The sequence below is a fragment of the Ischnura elegans genome, chromosome 12, assembly GCF_921293095.1.
Source record: "Ischnura elegans chromosome 12, ioIscEleg1.1, whole genome shotgun sequence".
In the NCBI taxonomy this organism is placed as follows: Eukaryota; Metazoa; Arthropoda; class Insecta; order Odonata; family Coenagrionidae; genus Ischnura; species Ischnura elegans.
Genome location: NC_060257.1, coordinates 63,724,937 through 63,742,369, shown reverse-complemented (window position 1 = coordinate 63,742,369; position 17,433 = coordinate 63,724,937). Strand labels below are relative to the sequence as shown.

Sequence of the window (17,433 nt, the reverse complement as noted above, 5' to 3'; positions counted from 1 at the left end):
CTTTCAGATGGCATGTTTTGAGAGGAGCAGCTGAGATGTTAGGGTTAAGACAGGGCCGGAACTAGAAGTTTTGTCATGGGGGGGAGGGGGGGACAAAGATCTGTTTGCAGCCCCCTTCCCTGATCTTCCCTCGCTCCTTCCCTCCCCCTCCCCTAAATATAATACCTATTAAGCTATAAGTAAACTATTTTTTTGATATGTGTTGAAATTACACACCGTATTTTTGTTAATAAGAATTCTTATTGATATTATCATTTAATAAGTTATAAGTTAATAATTATTGTTAAATTATATAATTAGAAAATGAAAAAGATTTTTAATTAACTTTTCAAATTTTATCATTCCCTGAAATCTGCCACCAGGGTCTCTTGCCCCCTCGGCCCCCCCCCTCAGTTCCGGGCCTGGTTTATGATGACTTCTGAAGTAATAGGTAGGCTGAAAAAAAGTTGGAGAAATAGGGTTTATTTTTCAAATTCTATCATAATTGAAAGTCAAATATTTTGATTGAGGGCCCCATTTACGAAGTCAATCTGGGGAGAAAAAATGCTATTCATTTAAAATGCAATCAGAAGTCCATCTGGGAATGCTATTTGGTGAAATATACTGCTGGTAATGAGAACAAACACATGGTCATATGCAGTGGCGTAACTAGGCATATGCTTTGGGAGGGATGGAGGGGTCTTGGGGGCAACCACCCCCCCTAAGGAAATGTGGGGTCCAGGAAAATAAAAAAATGACTCATCTCAATGACTCAAATGACTTACTGCCATGATATTATTAAATGATCTTTAACTTTAAGCAGATGCAGCTATTTTATGTCAAAACTAGACAATAATTTTAAATATTTTTTTTCTCTGAGAGTTTGGGGGGGATCTTTGCTCTTATGCTGCCCAATAATTATGCCAGTGGTCATATGATAAACTGAAGAATGGAGTTTTCCAATTTTTGTTACTATTCTAGCCCTGAATTATGATTCCAGCTATGAAAAGTTTACTGATTCCTAACAGAAGAATAATCTTCTTTGACATTTATTTTGGGATAATGTGGGGGAATTAGAATGGAATTAATTATTTGAAGTGTTTTAACTGTATAATTTATTTTTCCAATATTCTTTTCCTCCTTTGGGACAACGTTTTCAATTGATGGGAGTAACTAGTTCTGCAGGTTATGTGGGAACCAGGTGTAGGTTAATGGTATGTCATTAGAAAGTTTTTATACTTAGTGCCATCTTAGACAAAAGCTAGAATGAAAGTATACTTCTTTATATTAGTACTTAGGTTATAACCTCAGGATTACTGCATTGCATTTGCTCACAAATATTATTGCCGTAGATAATAATTAATAGAATTTTTATTTTTATGATGGTTTATTAAATTTAAGTGTGTGCTTCTTTAAAGCACACACTTAAACTTTCTCTAAAGCTTGAAATTATTGTTTTAGCAAAACCTAAAAATACTGGCAATAACTTCATTATTAGAATTTTTATTGAAGAATTGGTATCACGTTTACGTTAAAATGGCGATATAAAAATACATATTTTTATGAAAGCAAGGGTTTTTAATTTTTTTATGAAGGCAAATTTTTGTTTTAGCAAAACCTAAAAATAATGGCAATAACCGCATAATTAGGATTTTTATTGAAGAATTGGTATCACATTTACGTTAAAATGGCGATATAAAAATACATATTTTTATGAAAGCAATGGTGGGGTTAAAAAAAGGGATTCCTCACCCCACGGCAAGCCAATTGTCCACAATATGATCTATGAGGAGTCGGAAATAAAATCATACATTGTAAGAATGTGATTTCATGCACCTTTAAATGGAATAGACAGTATAAATAAATTTAACCATCTTTTCCTTAAATTTAAAAAAGATATAATTCAGTCAATACATACAAAACTCGTGGAAAGCGATGACAATGGAATGAAGCCATATCTATATTTTTTAAGAAAAATAATGCAGTGGTATTCATGTCAGTGAGTCAAAATTTAAGGCAATATTTTTTAACAATGTTAAATTGCTTGTCTCACAATAATGACATAATCCATACATTTCTTCCTCATTGTATAGTATCGTGATTGTACAAATGATAATGTGAAAAAGTCAATCACTCTTTGGGCTTTTCAATTTCAACCACATGTGTCTTCTCATTCTTCTCCTCAGCTGGCACAGGCTTCAGGGCAGGGACTCCTGTCTGTGTAATTGGAATTACCCTCTCCCTTTCTTCAAGTGGTGGCTGGTTCTGTAAAAAAAAAGAAAATTACATTCACTACCTTCTGACCTTAGTAATGCACCCAATACATGTTGTTTCCAGATGATAGTAAAATATCTACATATCTTAATCTGTATATTTCATGGCATCTAACTCTGACCCTTCATTCAACGTATTAATACAGTTTTTGTTTATTACTATTATTTATTAATTGTTTCATTTTGGTACTTATTGGTGCCTACTGAATTTATTTTCTCTACATGGTTTCATCAATTTTTTTCTTATGGCATGGTAAAATTCCTTCGAAGTTTGATGATTAATTATATTTTTTTCTAACCAGTGCATACCTGTTCTTATACTGTACCACCTGTATTTTAATGCCAACAGCTCTTATTTGAAAATTTTAGCAGATAATTTTTATAATGAGTAACATTTATGCATTCAAAAATTAGGTATATGTTGGTAAGGGCCTATCACTTTAAAAATTTCAAGGTATTAGCTAAAATTTTAAAGGAGTGCGACATCACGTAAAAAGGCAAAACACGCCCGGTTGATGCAGTAGTGATGCGTCAATTAATAGTAGTTTTTCGTAGACCTGGCATTTATTTTAGGTTCAGTTATTGTATATTCGTCCATTTTTCTAGGGCTATTGATGTTTATTGGCAACATTTCTCTCTCTCTCGAAATTTGGTGCCTAGGATCTAGAGAATTTTATGCTTTTACGACGAGTGAGAATGATCAACAAAAATTGAGAGTATGCAACCCGCGTGCCACCCAAAGTGTCTGACAGGGGGATGGCGCGCGCTCACTCACGGTGCGATATCTCGGGAACCAAAGGGTAGAAATGAAAGAAATTTGACGCGAAGCTCTGCAAATGTCTAGCGAGTCGTTATAGAAAACAAAAAAAGTGATATATTAATCCGAGAGTGACATCATCTTCACTTATGTCCGAAAAACACCCAAAAATACCAAAATTTCAAAACTTTATGTGCGACACGTTTTCCCGGTATCCGATTGCAAAAATAATTTTCACGTTTATTTTCTCACCAAATGGAACAAAACTGGGGGGCGTCCCAAAAGAAATTCGAAAACTTTAAAATTGAGGACCACCCCAGTGTCCCGCGTTAGCAGCGACGGCAGACCCTCGTTTCGCGAAATTATTTCGTTGCGTAGGACCGAACGTATACCGAATTTCATCGTATTTTAAATCGGCGAGGAATCGGTTTATACAAAAACAGCGCCTGTAAAAGCGTCTATTTTAAAACTGAATTCCGCTTACAAAATTAGGTGTAGAATTTTATGATTTATTGTATTCTGTGAGAGTGATACAAAATCGGTGATATTAAAAAAAAGCGCGCGCGATATCAACTCTGTTCTCATGCCGAATCCGTTGGAAGTCGAACCATTCGTAAGGAAGCATCCATTAATCGTGTGAGGCGTTTAGGGGGGTAGAGGGTTTAGCCGATTCTCACCCAATCTCACGTGTGGGAGACTTGGGGAGGAGGGGGAGGGGTCCTGGAAACTATTTTTTACCGCAAATCTACGCATTTTTTCCGATCTTTGTAATTTTAAATGCTAGTCTTAACTAATCTCAAATAAAAATAATTGAGCAAATTGTTTTTTAAGTTAATCCAACGCAATGAAGCATATATCAACGAATTTACACTGAAAATACGCATGTTGAACTTTCTCACGTGAGATTAGAGGGAGGGATGAGGGGATCAAGTCAAATGTGATGTCTCATTAAGGGGGGAGGGGAGGTGCCAAACACCGCCAAAATCACCTCACGTAATTAATGGACGGCCAAATCTAAAGCAGTGGTCTACTATAAATTCAACCGATTCAGGCGTGGTATGGTGGAAGGATGACTAATTGAAATAAAAGGTTGTTGAACTTTTCCACAATCTTTATAATACTAGCAGGCCTCCCGGCGTTACTCGGGAAAGATAGTACCCAGGGAAGTGAGAAACTTGGAACTTGGAATTCATGGTCACACAGCATGATTTTTAGGCGCGCTGAACAGTAAACAATGGAAAAAACAATTTCCGTATATCGCGCACGGGTTCGGCTTGTACCCCGCTCCACAACATTGATCGCAATGTGTGTATAAACGTGTGTTGACCAAAAACTCTTGTAAACTCGTACCCCAACGAAAAGCTTTGTACCGGGGGGATTTATAGGTTAGTGTAGTATTAATTGAGTCACGTTTTCCCTTTGAGCTTCTCAAGAAGTTTGCCTAGCCGACAGGATGTTAAATCACAGAAGTTGTATGTATATAAATAAAAATTATTATACATATATACATAATAATTTTGGAAAAGTGCAACTAACTTTTATTTCAATTCGGGGGTCTACTATTTATCATATAAATTAGTTGGGTATAAATACCTTCTTGGGTGCTGTGATGGTCAATACGCCATCCGAAGAAAGGCTCGACGTGACCTCTTTGCTCTCGACGTCACTTGGAAGACCATATCGCCTCACGAAGTGCCTGGAAATGAATCCATGCTCATCTTCCCTCTCCTCGTGTTTCCCCTCCACAACAATCGTGTTGCCAACAGTCTTCACTGACAGTTCGCTCGGGGAAAACTGTTGCACGTCGAGGATGACTTGGAACTGACTCTTGTCCGCCTGAACACTCGTCGTCGCACTGGTTTGACGATTGAATTGGTTCCATGGGCGGAAATAAGAAGATGGGCGAAGGAGAGGCAGTCTAGAGCGAAGGGATGGGACGAAAAGGTCATCGTGTCGCAGGCCAAGGCCGAAGTTCTGGTCTATGAGGCTCCTGGTGGAGAAGCCGCTTGAGGTATCGTCATACCAGTCGCGGAGGAGGTATGGGAGCATAGACATCTCCTGCAATAACAATTGACAGATTATATAACTGCAATATTGTGGTCTTAAAATACATCATGCACTAAATTAATATAATTTTACGCGCAAATTATAAATTGATTGCTCAAGACAGGCCCGGACTTAGGGGGCCGTGACAAGACAGGGCGGGGCATAGGGGTCGTGCCCCGGGCGGCAAACTTTAGGGGGAGGGCAAATTTTGAAAAAAAAAAAAATTATTTAAAAACTTATTTGATTTTTCTTATTGAATTATCTAACAATACTTTATAAATCATCGAAATAAAATATTAATAAAACTTCTTACTAGCCAACATTCGGTGTCTAATTTCAATTATTGATATTTAAAAAAATTGCATACGGATTGTATTACACATTAGTGGTGGGGGAGGGGGAAAAATGGGGTGAAATTTTTGATAAAATTAAGCATGCTTTTTACTAATCTCAAATAAATGTAACGAAAATGAGGAATCTCCGATTTATCAACCAAATTATCACTAGCAAAAGTTTTCAATTTTTCTTTCGGACGCGGGCGTCAAATAAATTGACAAATAATCATTGGAAATGGACGTCATGCAAATAAACTTTGACGTTTTGCGATATCCGCGAAATTTATGTAACTGACCCACTTGATTGGGGTTGATAGATAACGAGTTTGACCGACTACGCCATCGAAACTTGAATACCAATCAACCTATAAATTAGTTTTGAAAACGTAATTGAAATTTGAGGACGCACACGTTTTAATTTTGGACGATAGTAAAATTGTTCCTCTAGTGACTATCACCGAACCTGTCCGAGGATAATATTCGACCGTGACGTTTATGACAGCACTATACTCACCGTATTCGTGTAGAAAATCCAATAGCAAAGAGAACTGCTCCTTTCGCTTCTCCGTCGGTCTCTGCCTCGACGTGTGATGCTGCTTCTCTTATAAATGCAGCTCGGAGAAGTGCGTAGGCATCCCAATAAGGTGAGCTTTCAAGGATGCGCGGAAGGGTTTCCAAGATCCCAATATTTGGGGTTGATTCATGCCGTGCTGCGCCGTCGCCGTGTGAGTATAACTGAGGAGCTAAAAATAGCGTCCCGCGTGAATATTCTTTCCCTCACACTCTTTGGCCGTCTCCCACCCGATTTACCCCGCTGTTACCACGCCGTCCGCGATTACTCAACGCTTTTGACCTCACTCTCCTCTAACTTGCAGTTTGATAGCATGAAAAAATTAGAGGTGTATTTAGCAGGGGGGCAAGGGCTTACCTCTATGAAATCGGGGAAAATAAAGAAATATTGGGAATCTTAGTCTTAAATAGTTTTGTGAACTTTGGCAGGTATATTTTTTTCTTAAGGTCCACGGGACACTATAGGGTGGTTTCCTATCATTTTTATCGCCAAAATCGAAAGATTATTACTCCTGGAGTACGCATTTCACGATCTTAGATTTTCGAATGACGATATCTATTTTTCGCGATTAAACGAAAAGTGAAAAATTTCAAGCGCGCGAAAACGCGACGGCTAAGTAGGAATGATGGGAAAAGTCCGTGTGACGTATTTCTGGTTCCCGCTGCCGCAAGTGAGGTGACCTTGGAGCGAGGCTTTGAGCGCTGATACGACGCAGGATGCTAGCAGGTAGCCGAGTACCCTGCTAGCAGGTAGCGCTTGGCTTAAATAAGGATTATTATTCCCCTATCAAACGAAGGAAACTTTCCGAACGTAGGTATTTTTAATGTGTGATTATTAAGAGATGTTTCCCTGAGCTCTGTGCCTCATGCATGCATTGGTAATCTCAGACAATGTAAAACTCCTATCTACTCGTATAGAAACTAGGTCCCTGTGACGTCACGTGGAGTGGAATCGCATTGGCGCCAATCTGGCCTTTTTCAAATGAGGTTAAAATTGACCGTTGCCATTCGTCTAAACTGGGATTTCTAAAACCAAATAATTTGTATATTATGAATACGGTAAGGGTGGGTAAGGAATTGCAATCAATGCATTTCGTTTTCTTTGATGAAGGAAACTACCCTATTGGTCTACAGTAATTCAAGATATTTATTTTTACCATGTAAGAAGTAAAAGTATCACATTTGGTTACCTGTTTTTGTTCATTTTTTGGAAACCTATGATTTTTTCGTTTTAGGACAATGTTTTTGTGTCCAAAGCGATGACTCACATAAATCGCTTTTGTAGTCCTAGAAAATCAGTCACATGAAGTCTATTTTTAGCTGTCAAAATGCTAGAAAATATATTTATTATATATTATAAATAGGTATGCGGTGAAGAAAACGCTTATATGCTATATAAGTGTTCAAATAATTAGCCTCGAAGACTAGAGATACAACCAGAATTGGATTTATACATTTTTATCCTATGCTATTTCAAATTGGTAACGTATTATGAAGGTTAATTGTATTCTTCTTTGTGTCAGAGGGCATTGGTGTTAGGAACCGAGATTTTGTTGTTTATTTTGGTTCGATAAAATTGGGCTATTTAATTACATCACTTTTATGGGGAACTCGAGCTATTGTTTATGTTCCAATATATAAAATCGCAATAGGATGGATTGATGTTTATGTACCAGAGTTTAATAAATCCGAGAGATGTGTTGTTTCTTAAAGCAAATGTAAAGTACACATTTTTATCCTCCGTAAACATTAACCCGAGAGTCCTTTTCTAAACAACATAAAAATACGTCAGCTCCCCATCCAGTTGCTGATCCACAAATTATTCTTGGGGAGGGTGACAAGAGTTGCGAGTAAAGTCGCGAGCCAAGTTTATTTTTGTATGCGATTCATTCATTAATGCAGTCACTACGACCTACCCAAGCGCGCTACACTCAGAATATTCTATCACAGAGTAAAAATATACGCCACGTCAGAGATAGACTAATTCAATCTTTTTTTTACAGCTAGGCGCTTTATGTGGCATGACGTGGCTTGGTCAACAATGTCTTTCTCTCATCATCATTAGTCAACAATCCTAAGATTGATTTGACGCAGCTCTCAATTCCTCTTTCCTAACCTCTAGCCTTTAAATAACGACGTATTTATTCTTTTTTACATCCTTTATAACCTGCCCTATGTAACTCATTCGGGGCCGTCCCTTGTCCTTCCCATCCACCTATCCTTCTAAGATTGTTTTCATCAGGCCATCATGCCTCATAATTTCGCCAAAGAGGTTGTACCGTCTTCTCCTTAACGTTTTTCGATAAGACTTCTCTTTTTCCACCCTTCAAAGAAAGTAGAATAAATATCATTTTCAGATCCCCGTTCAGATAAAGATCTAGTGCCGAAAAGGCGCTTGACACCATTATACTTTGGGGGCAGGTTGTTATACCACATAGCACATTTGTGCAGGGCGTAAGAAACAGGAAAGAAACCCGGCGCTGCCATGAGCTCCTACTGACAATGTTTATAAATTTCACATAACCAGCTCAAGTAGTATACTCATGTCAGTAGAGTATGCGTCGGAAATAATTAATTACAGGCGTTTTATGTGAATATGTAATTAAAATTTCTGGCATTTTCCGAGTATGGAAATCTACATCTCCATACGACCCCGTGAAATGTCCCTGGAGGCATGTGACAGTAGATATTACGACTGCATATGATTTTCCTTTTCGAGGTGATAAAAGAATTAGGTGAACGCTTTGACCCCGATTCATTCAGAAAAATATTTTTCCTTTTATATATATTCCGTCGGACCTGGAAATTTAGTGTGGTTCTAAGATGATGTTCTCTGTATCTTCATGAAATGTATCTTTAATTGTTCATGAAACGGAAAGATAACAAGCATCTTACGAGACACTGGTGACAGGGGCGCAGCTAGGAATTAAGGCTTGGGGGGGGGTTAGGTGCAACTAATACCGGGGTGTGTGGGGGTATGGAATACCTAGCAGGATAAGCGGTAGGTGCGAGACTAATAAATCCGGAATTTTAGGATAAATTGTTCAAAATGGCGAGTTTTACGGCTTTCTGAGGGATATTTAATCAAACCTTACACTATTCTATTGGTAATATCAATCCCATTTAGTAAAATGGATTAAACTGAAAAATTTCTCTGATCTCTGGTTGGGGGGCGTTATCCCCAAACCTCCCCCCCCCTCGCTGCGCCACTGACTGGTGACTCCAAACATATTTCGTGAAAAAACTGTAACGCCCTATTTTATCTCATAGCAGTTTTGACGAATCGCCCCACTTCCTTTGAATTTTATTGACCTCATATGTTGGATATTGAAATTAGTTATTTGGGGGGTTAAGTCGAAGGATCTTGTAAGTATTCTATTATTTTTTAGAGTTCATAAGCCTTGAAAAGGACCTTAAATCGGATTTCCCGTATAATGTGAATATCTACGCAAACTCTAAGCTCTTAGCTCAAGGCCGGGAAGCCTCCCTATGACGCCTTCTCCTCGATCTCACAATCAGTTCCTAAATAGACGGCCGACTGTGTTTACTTAAAGAGAAAAGCACTCGCACTCCACTCCAAACTCTGAACTGCGTCTTTAATGGAAAACCTCTAAGACACTCTAATGTAATCCACTAAGTGATCCACCCAATGATAAACGCATTCGCGGTCCAAATATATGAAGACTGCGTTTTACTTCTAGAATACCCGCGTCTCTGTTGCTTTAATACGGATAGCGAGGTTAAAAATAAGACCTATATGTTTAATTTCGTTTTAGATGCATCATAAGGGGAGACATCACCTTTTTCCCCTCTACCTAGAGCCTCCCTTTCCACCGGCCGCATTTTGATTTACCTTTTTCTCGTTGAATTCATCTACATACCTTCCTGCAAGCCGCCTCAATGGGCGTGAGACGAGGGTGTTAGGACACCTGGCGCTTACACATAAAAAAAGGCCTCCAACGAAATTACTCCTACAATTCACTTAAGTCCTTTGTCGTTCGGGGAAAAACGAATTCCCATACCTTTCCGTTCTGCGAAATATCTCTCTTAATTAATGTTTCTGTCATACCTGGAAATGTAGTGAGGTTTAAATATGATGTTTTCCCGTGTCGCTCTCAAAAATATCCATTCTCCACTGCTCAAGCAAATCTAAGCCTAGCGCGTAGCCTCCGAGTCTCTTGCAAAGGTCTCTTGTCTCTACAGCATGACTATGCTTGATTATATCCACGCGTGGAACACGCGACATGGGGGAAACAAATTTCTGGTCCCAATCCATAGACCCTCGCGTATGGCAGGATCATTTATATGCACCTTTTCCCGCTCATTTAACGCCCTGTCGGATGACCAGAGACGCGACTGGTCAAGGACAAAGATGATCCGACAGCGGGCAAAAATATACAACGTGGCCTAGCTACATTATAATATAAATTTATCAACCATCATATTATTTATTACTGATGTATGTATTACTTTATTTCCGTATTTATAACCTTGTAAAGAGAGCCCTGGTTCAAAGGAAGGGGGGGCCGGATTGTGGCCTCATCTGGTCCAGGTAAAAGAAATAAATCAAATCAAATCTCTAGCGGATCTCAACCTAATTCGTAGATAACATCTGTGTAACGCTTTCTGTTCACCCGTAGCAGGTTTTGACGAATCGCGCCGATTTCCTTTGTATTTAATTAAGTTCACAGATTAAATCTTTCTGCGCCGGGTTTCCTGTACTCTCTGTATATTCAAGGTGTGGCCAGACGAATGCGAAATAGCACCTCTGTTTTACTTTCCCACAATACGCTTGAGGAATCCTTGCTTCTTCAAGGCTCTTCCATAAATATTTATTATGTTGTTTCCCTAGAATTATTCATTTTGAGAAATAACTGGGTTATAATTTCAAAATTTGAAAAAGGGTCCACCCTAGATACCCTGAACATTTCAAAATCATTGATTAAGTTTTAAGGATAAGGTAAATCAGAAAAAGTCTAGTAAAGAATGTGTGATGTGGCATCTTAGCTTGGCATTTATCCTTTGTCAGGCGTCTTGAAACAATTTTATTACTTGCTAGCAATAAAATGGCCTTCAAGAAAAGCGAGTATTTCTGATCTGTCTAAAACTACGAATATTTTTTTTCGTTTGGTTTTGAATTTTTATTTCAAAATCATGTCGATTTTTTGAGAGAATCAGAGTTTACTATGAAGTAAAGTCTAGCTATCTATCTTGAATCTCTGAGCCAGAGGTCACTGCGGCGTCGCTCGATAGAGGTAGAGATGGTGGAGTTGATAGCTTTGTTACAGTCAGTAGAGGATGTGCGTCAACCGGGGACAGCTGCATACATAGAACATGTTACATACAACGCTGCATACATAGAACATGTTACACATACAACGATGTTAAGTGGAGCGACTGCGGAGGATTCAGCAATCTGAATAGCACATTAGGAGAGGGAAGGTTTCTAGGTAAAGATATTTTTTTCTTTGGAAGCAAAAGTTCCTCAGAATGAGTATGTTTTAGAACAGTTTGTTTTATGGAAATTTATATAATTTTCTAATTTGTGCCTACTTTTTCATTACTTGACGCCTTCAGTTTTTATGAATATTTATATCATATTTTATTCCATTTTCTCTAGTTTTTCTCTGACTTTTCTCCCTCATATTCTGCGCGGCCCTTAATTTACCTTTCTTCTTCACACGCCCATAGCATTCCCCCGTTAGCTTCATTTCGTTATTTCTTACAGTCATTTCTCGATTCTGTTCATCATGGTCCAAAAACTATTTGATGTACTTATTTGGCCGTTAATATCTCTCTGGCTATTCTCTTATATGGTGTTATTTGACAATTATGATTACAGTTTTCTTTTATTTTATATGCCTAAGCATCTGATCCAAATAGGACCACGTTCATTAAAATTAATTTGAAAATATCTTCCGCAAATTAATTGAAATTAAATCGGCAGCCGGTACTTATCGTTCACGAAATATTGCATCGATGAATAAAAGAACAAAAATGTGTCAAAAATTATAAAATAAAAAATCTCGATTAATCAAGTTCTTTACAGAAGTAAATTACTCGTAATTAAAAAAACTTGTCGAAGGTTACATGAAAGCATCGATTAATATATTATTAGTCCGCATTCTCTGGAGTAAAGCCATCAAATTCGTGTCTGCTCAGGTGCTTAAAAAAGTTCGTCTTTATTTGATCACGTAGTTATTTATATCGCTACCTACAAATTAGTTATCTCCGTATAATCTACTACCATGCATGTCACACATGACATGAAGATAGCATACCATCAAGGATAAAACAATCTTTTATCTATCCGGTTGCTACGAAAAAATCTACACGTTCACCAACCACGTAAGACTGTTTATATAAATTACATTCCTCTGGCATTGAAGTTTAAAAAAGTATTCGTGTTTAAAGATGTAATGTGAATGTTAGAATTAACTCACACGTATATGCACTATGCCTGGGTACTGACGATGACTCCAAATAAGAAATATTAAGGGTACCATGTACTCATTGACGGTTGGCGAAGTAATTTTTCCTATACGAGACTCCTTCTGATAAAGATTTCATCTGGAATGGTCTCATCTACCAGTGAAGAATTCGAGTTCGTTATTAGAGGGCTTCACTTTCTAACTGGTCTCACGAATTTGTCCAAAAAACATCATTGAAATTTTCTCTTTATGATCGTTTTCACATCTCCAAACTTATATTATGAATGCTTTATATCGTATTAAGATTTCATTTTAACAAATATCATGAAAAAAGGAGAAAAATTCCTGTTTATGAAAGTATTAAAAAGCAACACAATGCATTTGCAATACTATTTTCGGGCAGTCGCGTGCTTGAAGCATATTCAAGCCATGAATGTATTTTATGTTGTTGACAAACCAAGTATTCTTAAAATTAGCCAATGATTTCTGTGGTCATGGATAAGGTATTGAATGAGGTCCCTCAGAGCTTAAATTCGTTTTTTTTTGCAGGATTACCATCAAAGAGATTGGGTTGGTATTTATTCGAAAGTTGGCTGTTTGTACGGTACTCATCTTTTAAAAAAATGAATGAATAGAAAAGTAAATAAGGGAGCAAAAAATTAAAAATTAAGAAATAATTAAAAATGAACTGTCAATTATGAAAGCTAGAATTATTAAGTGAAACTCCTAATTTGCTACAGTGAAAACAGGCGCGCCGACTTACAAAAAATATTTGGGGGGCCCAAACCGGGGATATTGCCCCCGGAAATTTTATAAGTAGTGAGTTTTAAGTTTTTTAAGCATTTTCAGAAGAGTCATATGATCAAAATTGGAACCCTGATAACTCGAATATGTATTTTATCTGAACACTCCGGGGAAAATCGACAAGCCTGACACATTTTTTCCTCACAGCCATAACGAATTTTTGAGGGGGCTCGGGCCCCCTCAGGCCCCATGGAGTCGGCGCCACTGACTATGAAAATGTCCTAAGGGGTGAAAATCCAAACGCAAATTGCATTTGGAAAATGTGAAACAGGTTTTTCAACTTTCTTAGGTATTCATTACAGGAAAGGAGAATAACTTTTAATCCACCGATAGAGACTCAGATCTTTGCTCAGTCCTCGGCGGGTTATCCATTATTGTTTCCATATCCATATCCATTATTATCCTTTCAAACTCATTGTTTCTCTAATTGACAGGGAATAAGTATTCTTCTCTCATTAGACTTTTTCCTTAGGCAATCAAAAAACTGTTTTTGGAGATATTTTTCTTTTCCGAATAAAAACGAGCAAAGCCTAGGTTGACGAATTTTCCATTATTTTCATCCACCAGTCAATAGTTTTTCTTATGTCTCAAAGAGAATTTGATGTCCCATAGTATCCGGAAGATTATATGATATCCCTAGTTGCATAAGCCCTGTTTTGCGACATCTGGCAGCAAGGACTTGAGAGCCCGTTTAGTTAAAAAAAAGGGGGAAATGCATTATACTTCATCGATCCTATTATTTTTTTAAATGCAGTGGTAGAGAGGAAATAACCGCTGTAGACTTCATCAAAACGAGCGAAGGTTCCCCTTCAAGTTATTTCGTACTCTGGCGCTTGCAATGAAAATATCTGAAGCGAAGATTTTATGGATGAGTTGTTTCAATTCATCCACCTTGGAGACCCACGGCGAGGGGACAAGAAGTAGCAGGAGGTGCCATATCGCACGGAGTTGGCTTCGTTGGCTGAATTTGAGCCAGCGGCATCATAAAGCAGGAAGCAAGAGAGGCAAAACTCGGTGAAAGGACAAGGGAAGTTTCCGCTGAAGGCTTTGATGGCACTGTTGGAATGATATCCATGGATAATTATATCTTTTGGGCAATGTTGTATCGTCGTATTTTAACCATGACGTTTCGCGGCCAATGCAGGCTGCATCTTCAGGTAGAATGAGTGTGCCAACTCATTGAAGTTGGCCTTTATTTATATTGTCTTTATGGTTGTCTTCTGACTGTACAGTCAGTCATTAAGTTTTCGCCTAAGTTTTCTATTGAAAATGCCTCCCAAATGTAGATTTTCGTGTTCTATTCAATGAGGGCTTGAGAAGCCAAGGGATACAAGTGATATTTTTCTCATCAGAGTTAGGTAAAGTTAATTGTTAGAAGAAATACACAAAAACTTGGTTGCCAAAGGATACGAGTGAGTCACTGTTCTGTGCTGACATTGGACGGAAAATCAAATACACTACTAAACATCTAATTGATCTCGTTTTTTTTCTATGCCTAATTTATGTACCTAACTCTGTGTAAAAAATAGAAATCACTTGTTCCCTTTGGCTTCTCACCCACTCAAATATAATAGTGTGAAAATAAAGAGTCGGTATATTATTCTTCACAAAAATATACAATTGCTTAAATTGGAAAATATTATTTTCTTTGCACTCTTTGATCGAATTTGTATTTTCGTGCTTTGTGTGCATAAGTCTCGCAAGGGGCAGCTCCTGCGCTCTGGGGGGATTTAGAGAAAATACTGTGCCATTTGTAAGAGTATCCTCCGGCATACATACACGCCTCCAATAATGTGAGGAAGGAGCGACGCTTGGCTGGTATTTTTACCCAGCCGTTCCCATGGCGACGATATACGTTTCCCTCTTCCCCACTCCCGTTTTAACATTCTCCACCAGTTTTTCAAACCGTGGGAAATAGAAAAGTTTTCTTTTTCTGGAACACAGAGACGCGACGGAGCGGAAAGGTTTATATCCGGAGAAGAGGTGGGACTCTTTGGCGCCGTTTTAATCCCACCGATAAATTCGAGAGGTTCGCGAATTTTGAAGTCCCACGCTAAGAATGAGAAGAGGAGACATTTATCGTGGAATCTTTAGAAATAAACTAATGAAGCGTGTTTAAAATTAATGAAAACAAGCTATTTATTTAGAGGCTTTAGGGATCATAGAAATTGTATTTTATTCTTAATTCGCAATAAAATAGTTGTTTTTCACATAAATGTATTTTTATTAATATTATTAATAATCGGATTACTCTAAAAATTATCACTATCACAGGATACCAAATAATTGCACACTACTGTTCCATAAAACTATAACTATTCAACTTTTTTGTTTTACTGATGAAAAGAGTATTCATATAATTTTCCTGGTGGGATTTGTTAAAAACTAATTCGCATAAAATACTGTATAAATTAATTTCAAGAGTCCTGACAAAAATAGGTGAGACACATTAAAATATTTCATGGCTTGGAAAAATCTCTACGAATATTTTTGTGTAGGATATTTTTATTTAATGTAGAAAAAGTGGAGACGTTAGTATTTATAAAATTTTATGTCTCAGCAACTGACAATATCATCAATTTAAAGGGTTTCCTTCTCTTTATTAAAGAAAAATCGTGACATCATAGTAATGAGCCTATATTCCGCTCGCTAGGAGATTAAAAACGGTTTATCTTAAAAACTATTATTCTTTTATTAAAAAATCTTTTTCTAAAAGTTCTTTTCAGTGAAAAAATAGCTTTCTGAAATATCTGACTTATTTATTATACCCACGTTATAATGGACACGGGTTTGGGAAGGAAATATTTACCGATAACCGCTCAAATTCGGTCTCTGAGTTAACACAGGAGCGGTCAAGGTGACTGCGCAGTATCAAAGGCAGGTATGGAAATCCCATTAGTAGTGTTACTACGAGAAATGGAAAAATTTGGCAAATAAAATTCTTAAAAATTCAATTTATTTAAGCTCAGATACTTCTCCGTGGGCATTGATCGAATTTAATGGGAATAAAACTGTGAAAAACAACATGAAAACAATTGCAATTGTTTCAGTCGACTAAATAGACCCATCACGTAATATGTGCTGTGTGTTAAATGCTCACCCCCTGGCATAGGCACTTTACTCAGAGATAGCTCTCAGGGTATCACGTAGACGTTGAATGACGACTTCAGCTGATACGTTGTCCCCCGTAATATAAAGCTATTTGTATGGGGAGAAAATATTTCCGAAAAACACGAAATGCTGCAGATGTGCGTATGCCCTTTAATTCTTGCGAAACTGGAGGAAAAAGTCAACCTTTTACCTATCTTCTCATGACTCAGCAAAAAGTAAAGCAAAAGATAAGGTCTTATGCCGTTTACTACTCCCCTTAGTCAGTAGGGACAACAGTTAGTAACTCAGTAGAGACCGCATTGTACGTACTTCGCTGCTTATATGCTTCTTTTCAAACGGTTATCTAAGCTACTCACCCGTGTCTTGTTGCGAAGAAAAACTAGTTGTGCCAATGAAATTCCAGTTCAACTGGTTCAGGTCCCAATTAAACTTTTACCAAGCCCTATTTCACCAGCAGACACTGAACAGCTTGCCGTCTATTCACGACCATTTACACCCATAGTTATGTCGCCGAAGCCGGTCAATCAGAGAGCTCGTTATGAAAGCGTGATTTTTGCTAGTATGCTGACTGTTAAACCAGTTTTCAGTCTGACATGATGTTTAAGTTGGCATTCTGGGGAATAATGTTTCGCTGTGAACCATTGAGGCAAGAATTATTGAGGGAGATGACACCTGCCATTAAAATAGTACGTATCACTGATCTCGAGCATTGTTCTGTGTGTAAATAATCGTATATATCCTATTATCATTAATTTTATGTGCTTATTTTAAATACTCAAGGGGATCGGGTTGCCGTGGTGACTAGAGTTTTGGGTTCCCATCATCTGGGTTCAAATCCCGACAGTGTTGGAGATTTTCTCAGGGACTGCCCTATTCCTCCATGGGCGCTTCTTAGACGATTTTTCCAGTATAACACTCAGGCCGCCGCATGGGACGTTAGGCCGTTGTTCCTTTGGCGTCTTTCGTGAAGAGAAGGATAATGCCGACGCCAGGTTTCTCTCCATCCTTCCTTCGCTGCCAAGGCAATTGTGACCTCAGCTGTTAGTCGCCTCCTCCAAATACTTAACTTCCTAAAAGCTTCAATTCAATGGAGCTGACCTCCTAGACGGCAGAAGAGGTGATGTATA

The 17,433-nt window shown here is 37.9% G+C and overlaps 1 protein-coding gene across 1 annotated transcript; it reads right to left on the bottom strand.

Annotated features, from left to right (window-relative positions):
* Positions 1-1,794: 1,794 nt before the first annotated feature.
* LOC124169290 (protein lethal(2)essential for life-like) lies at positions 1,795-6,011 on the bottom strand. The gene is made up of 3 exons (XM_046547855.1): positions 5,905-6,011; positions 4,603-5,067; positions 1,795-2,244 (listed from the first exon to the last, which is right to left on the bottom strand). Exons 2-3 carry the CDS (start codon positions 5,062-5,064, stop codon positions 2,110-2,112), a joined length of 597 nt encoding a protein of 198 aa, XP_046403811.1. The 5' UTR covers positions 5,065-5,067; positions 5,905-6,011; the 3' UTR covers positions 1,795-2,109.
* Positions 6,012-17,433: the final 11,422 nt, after the last annotated feature.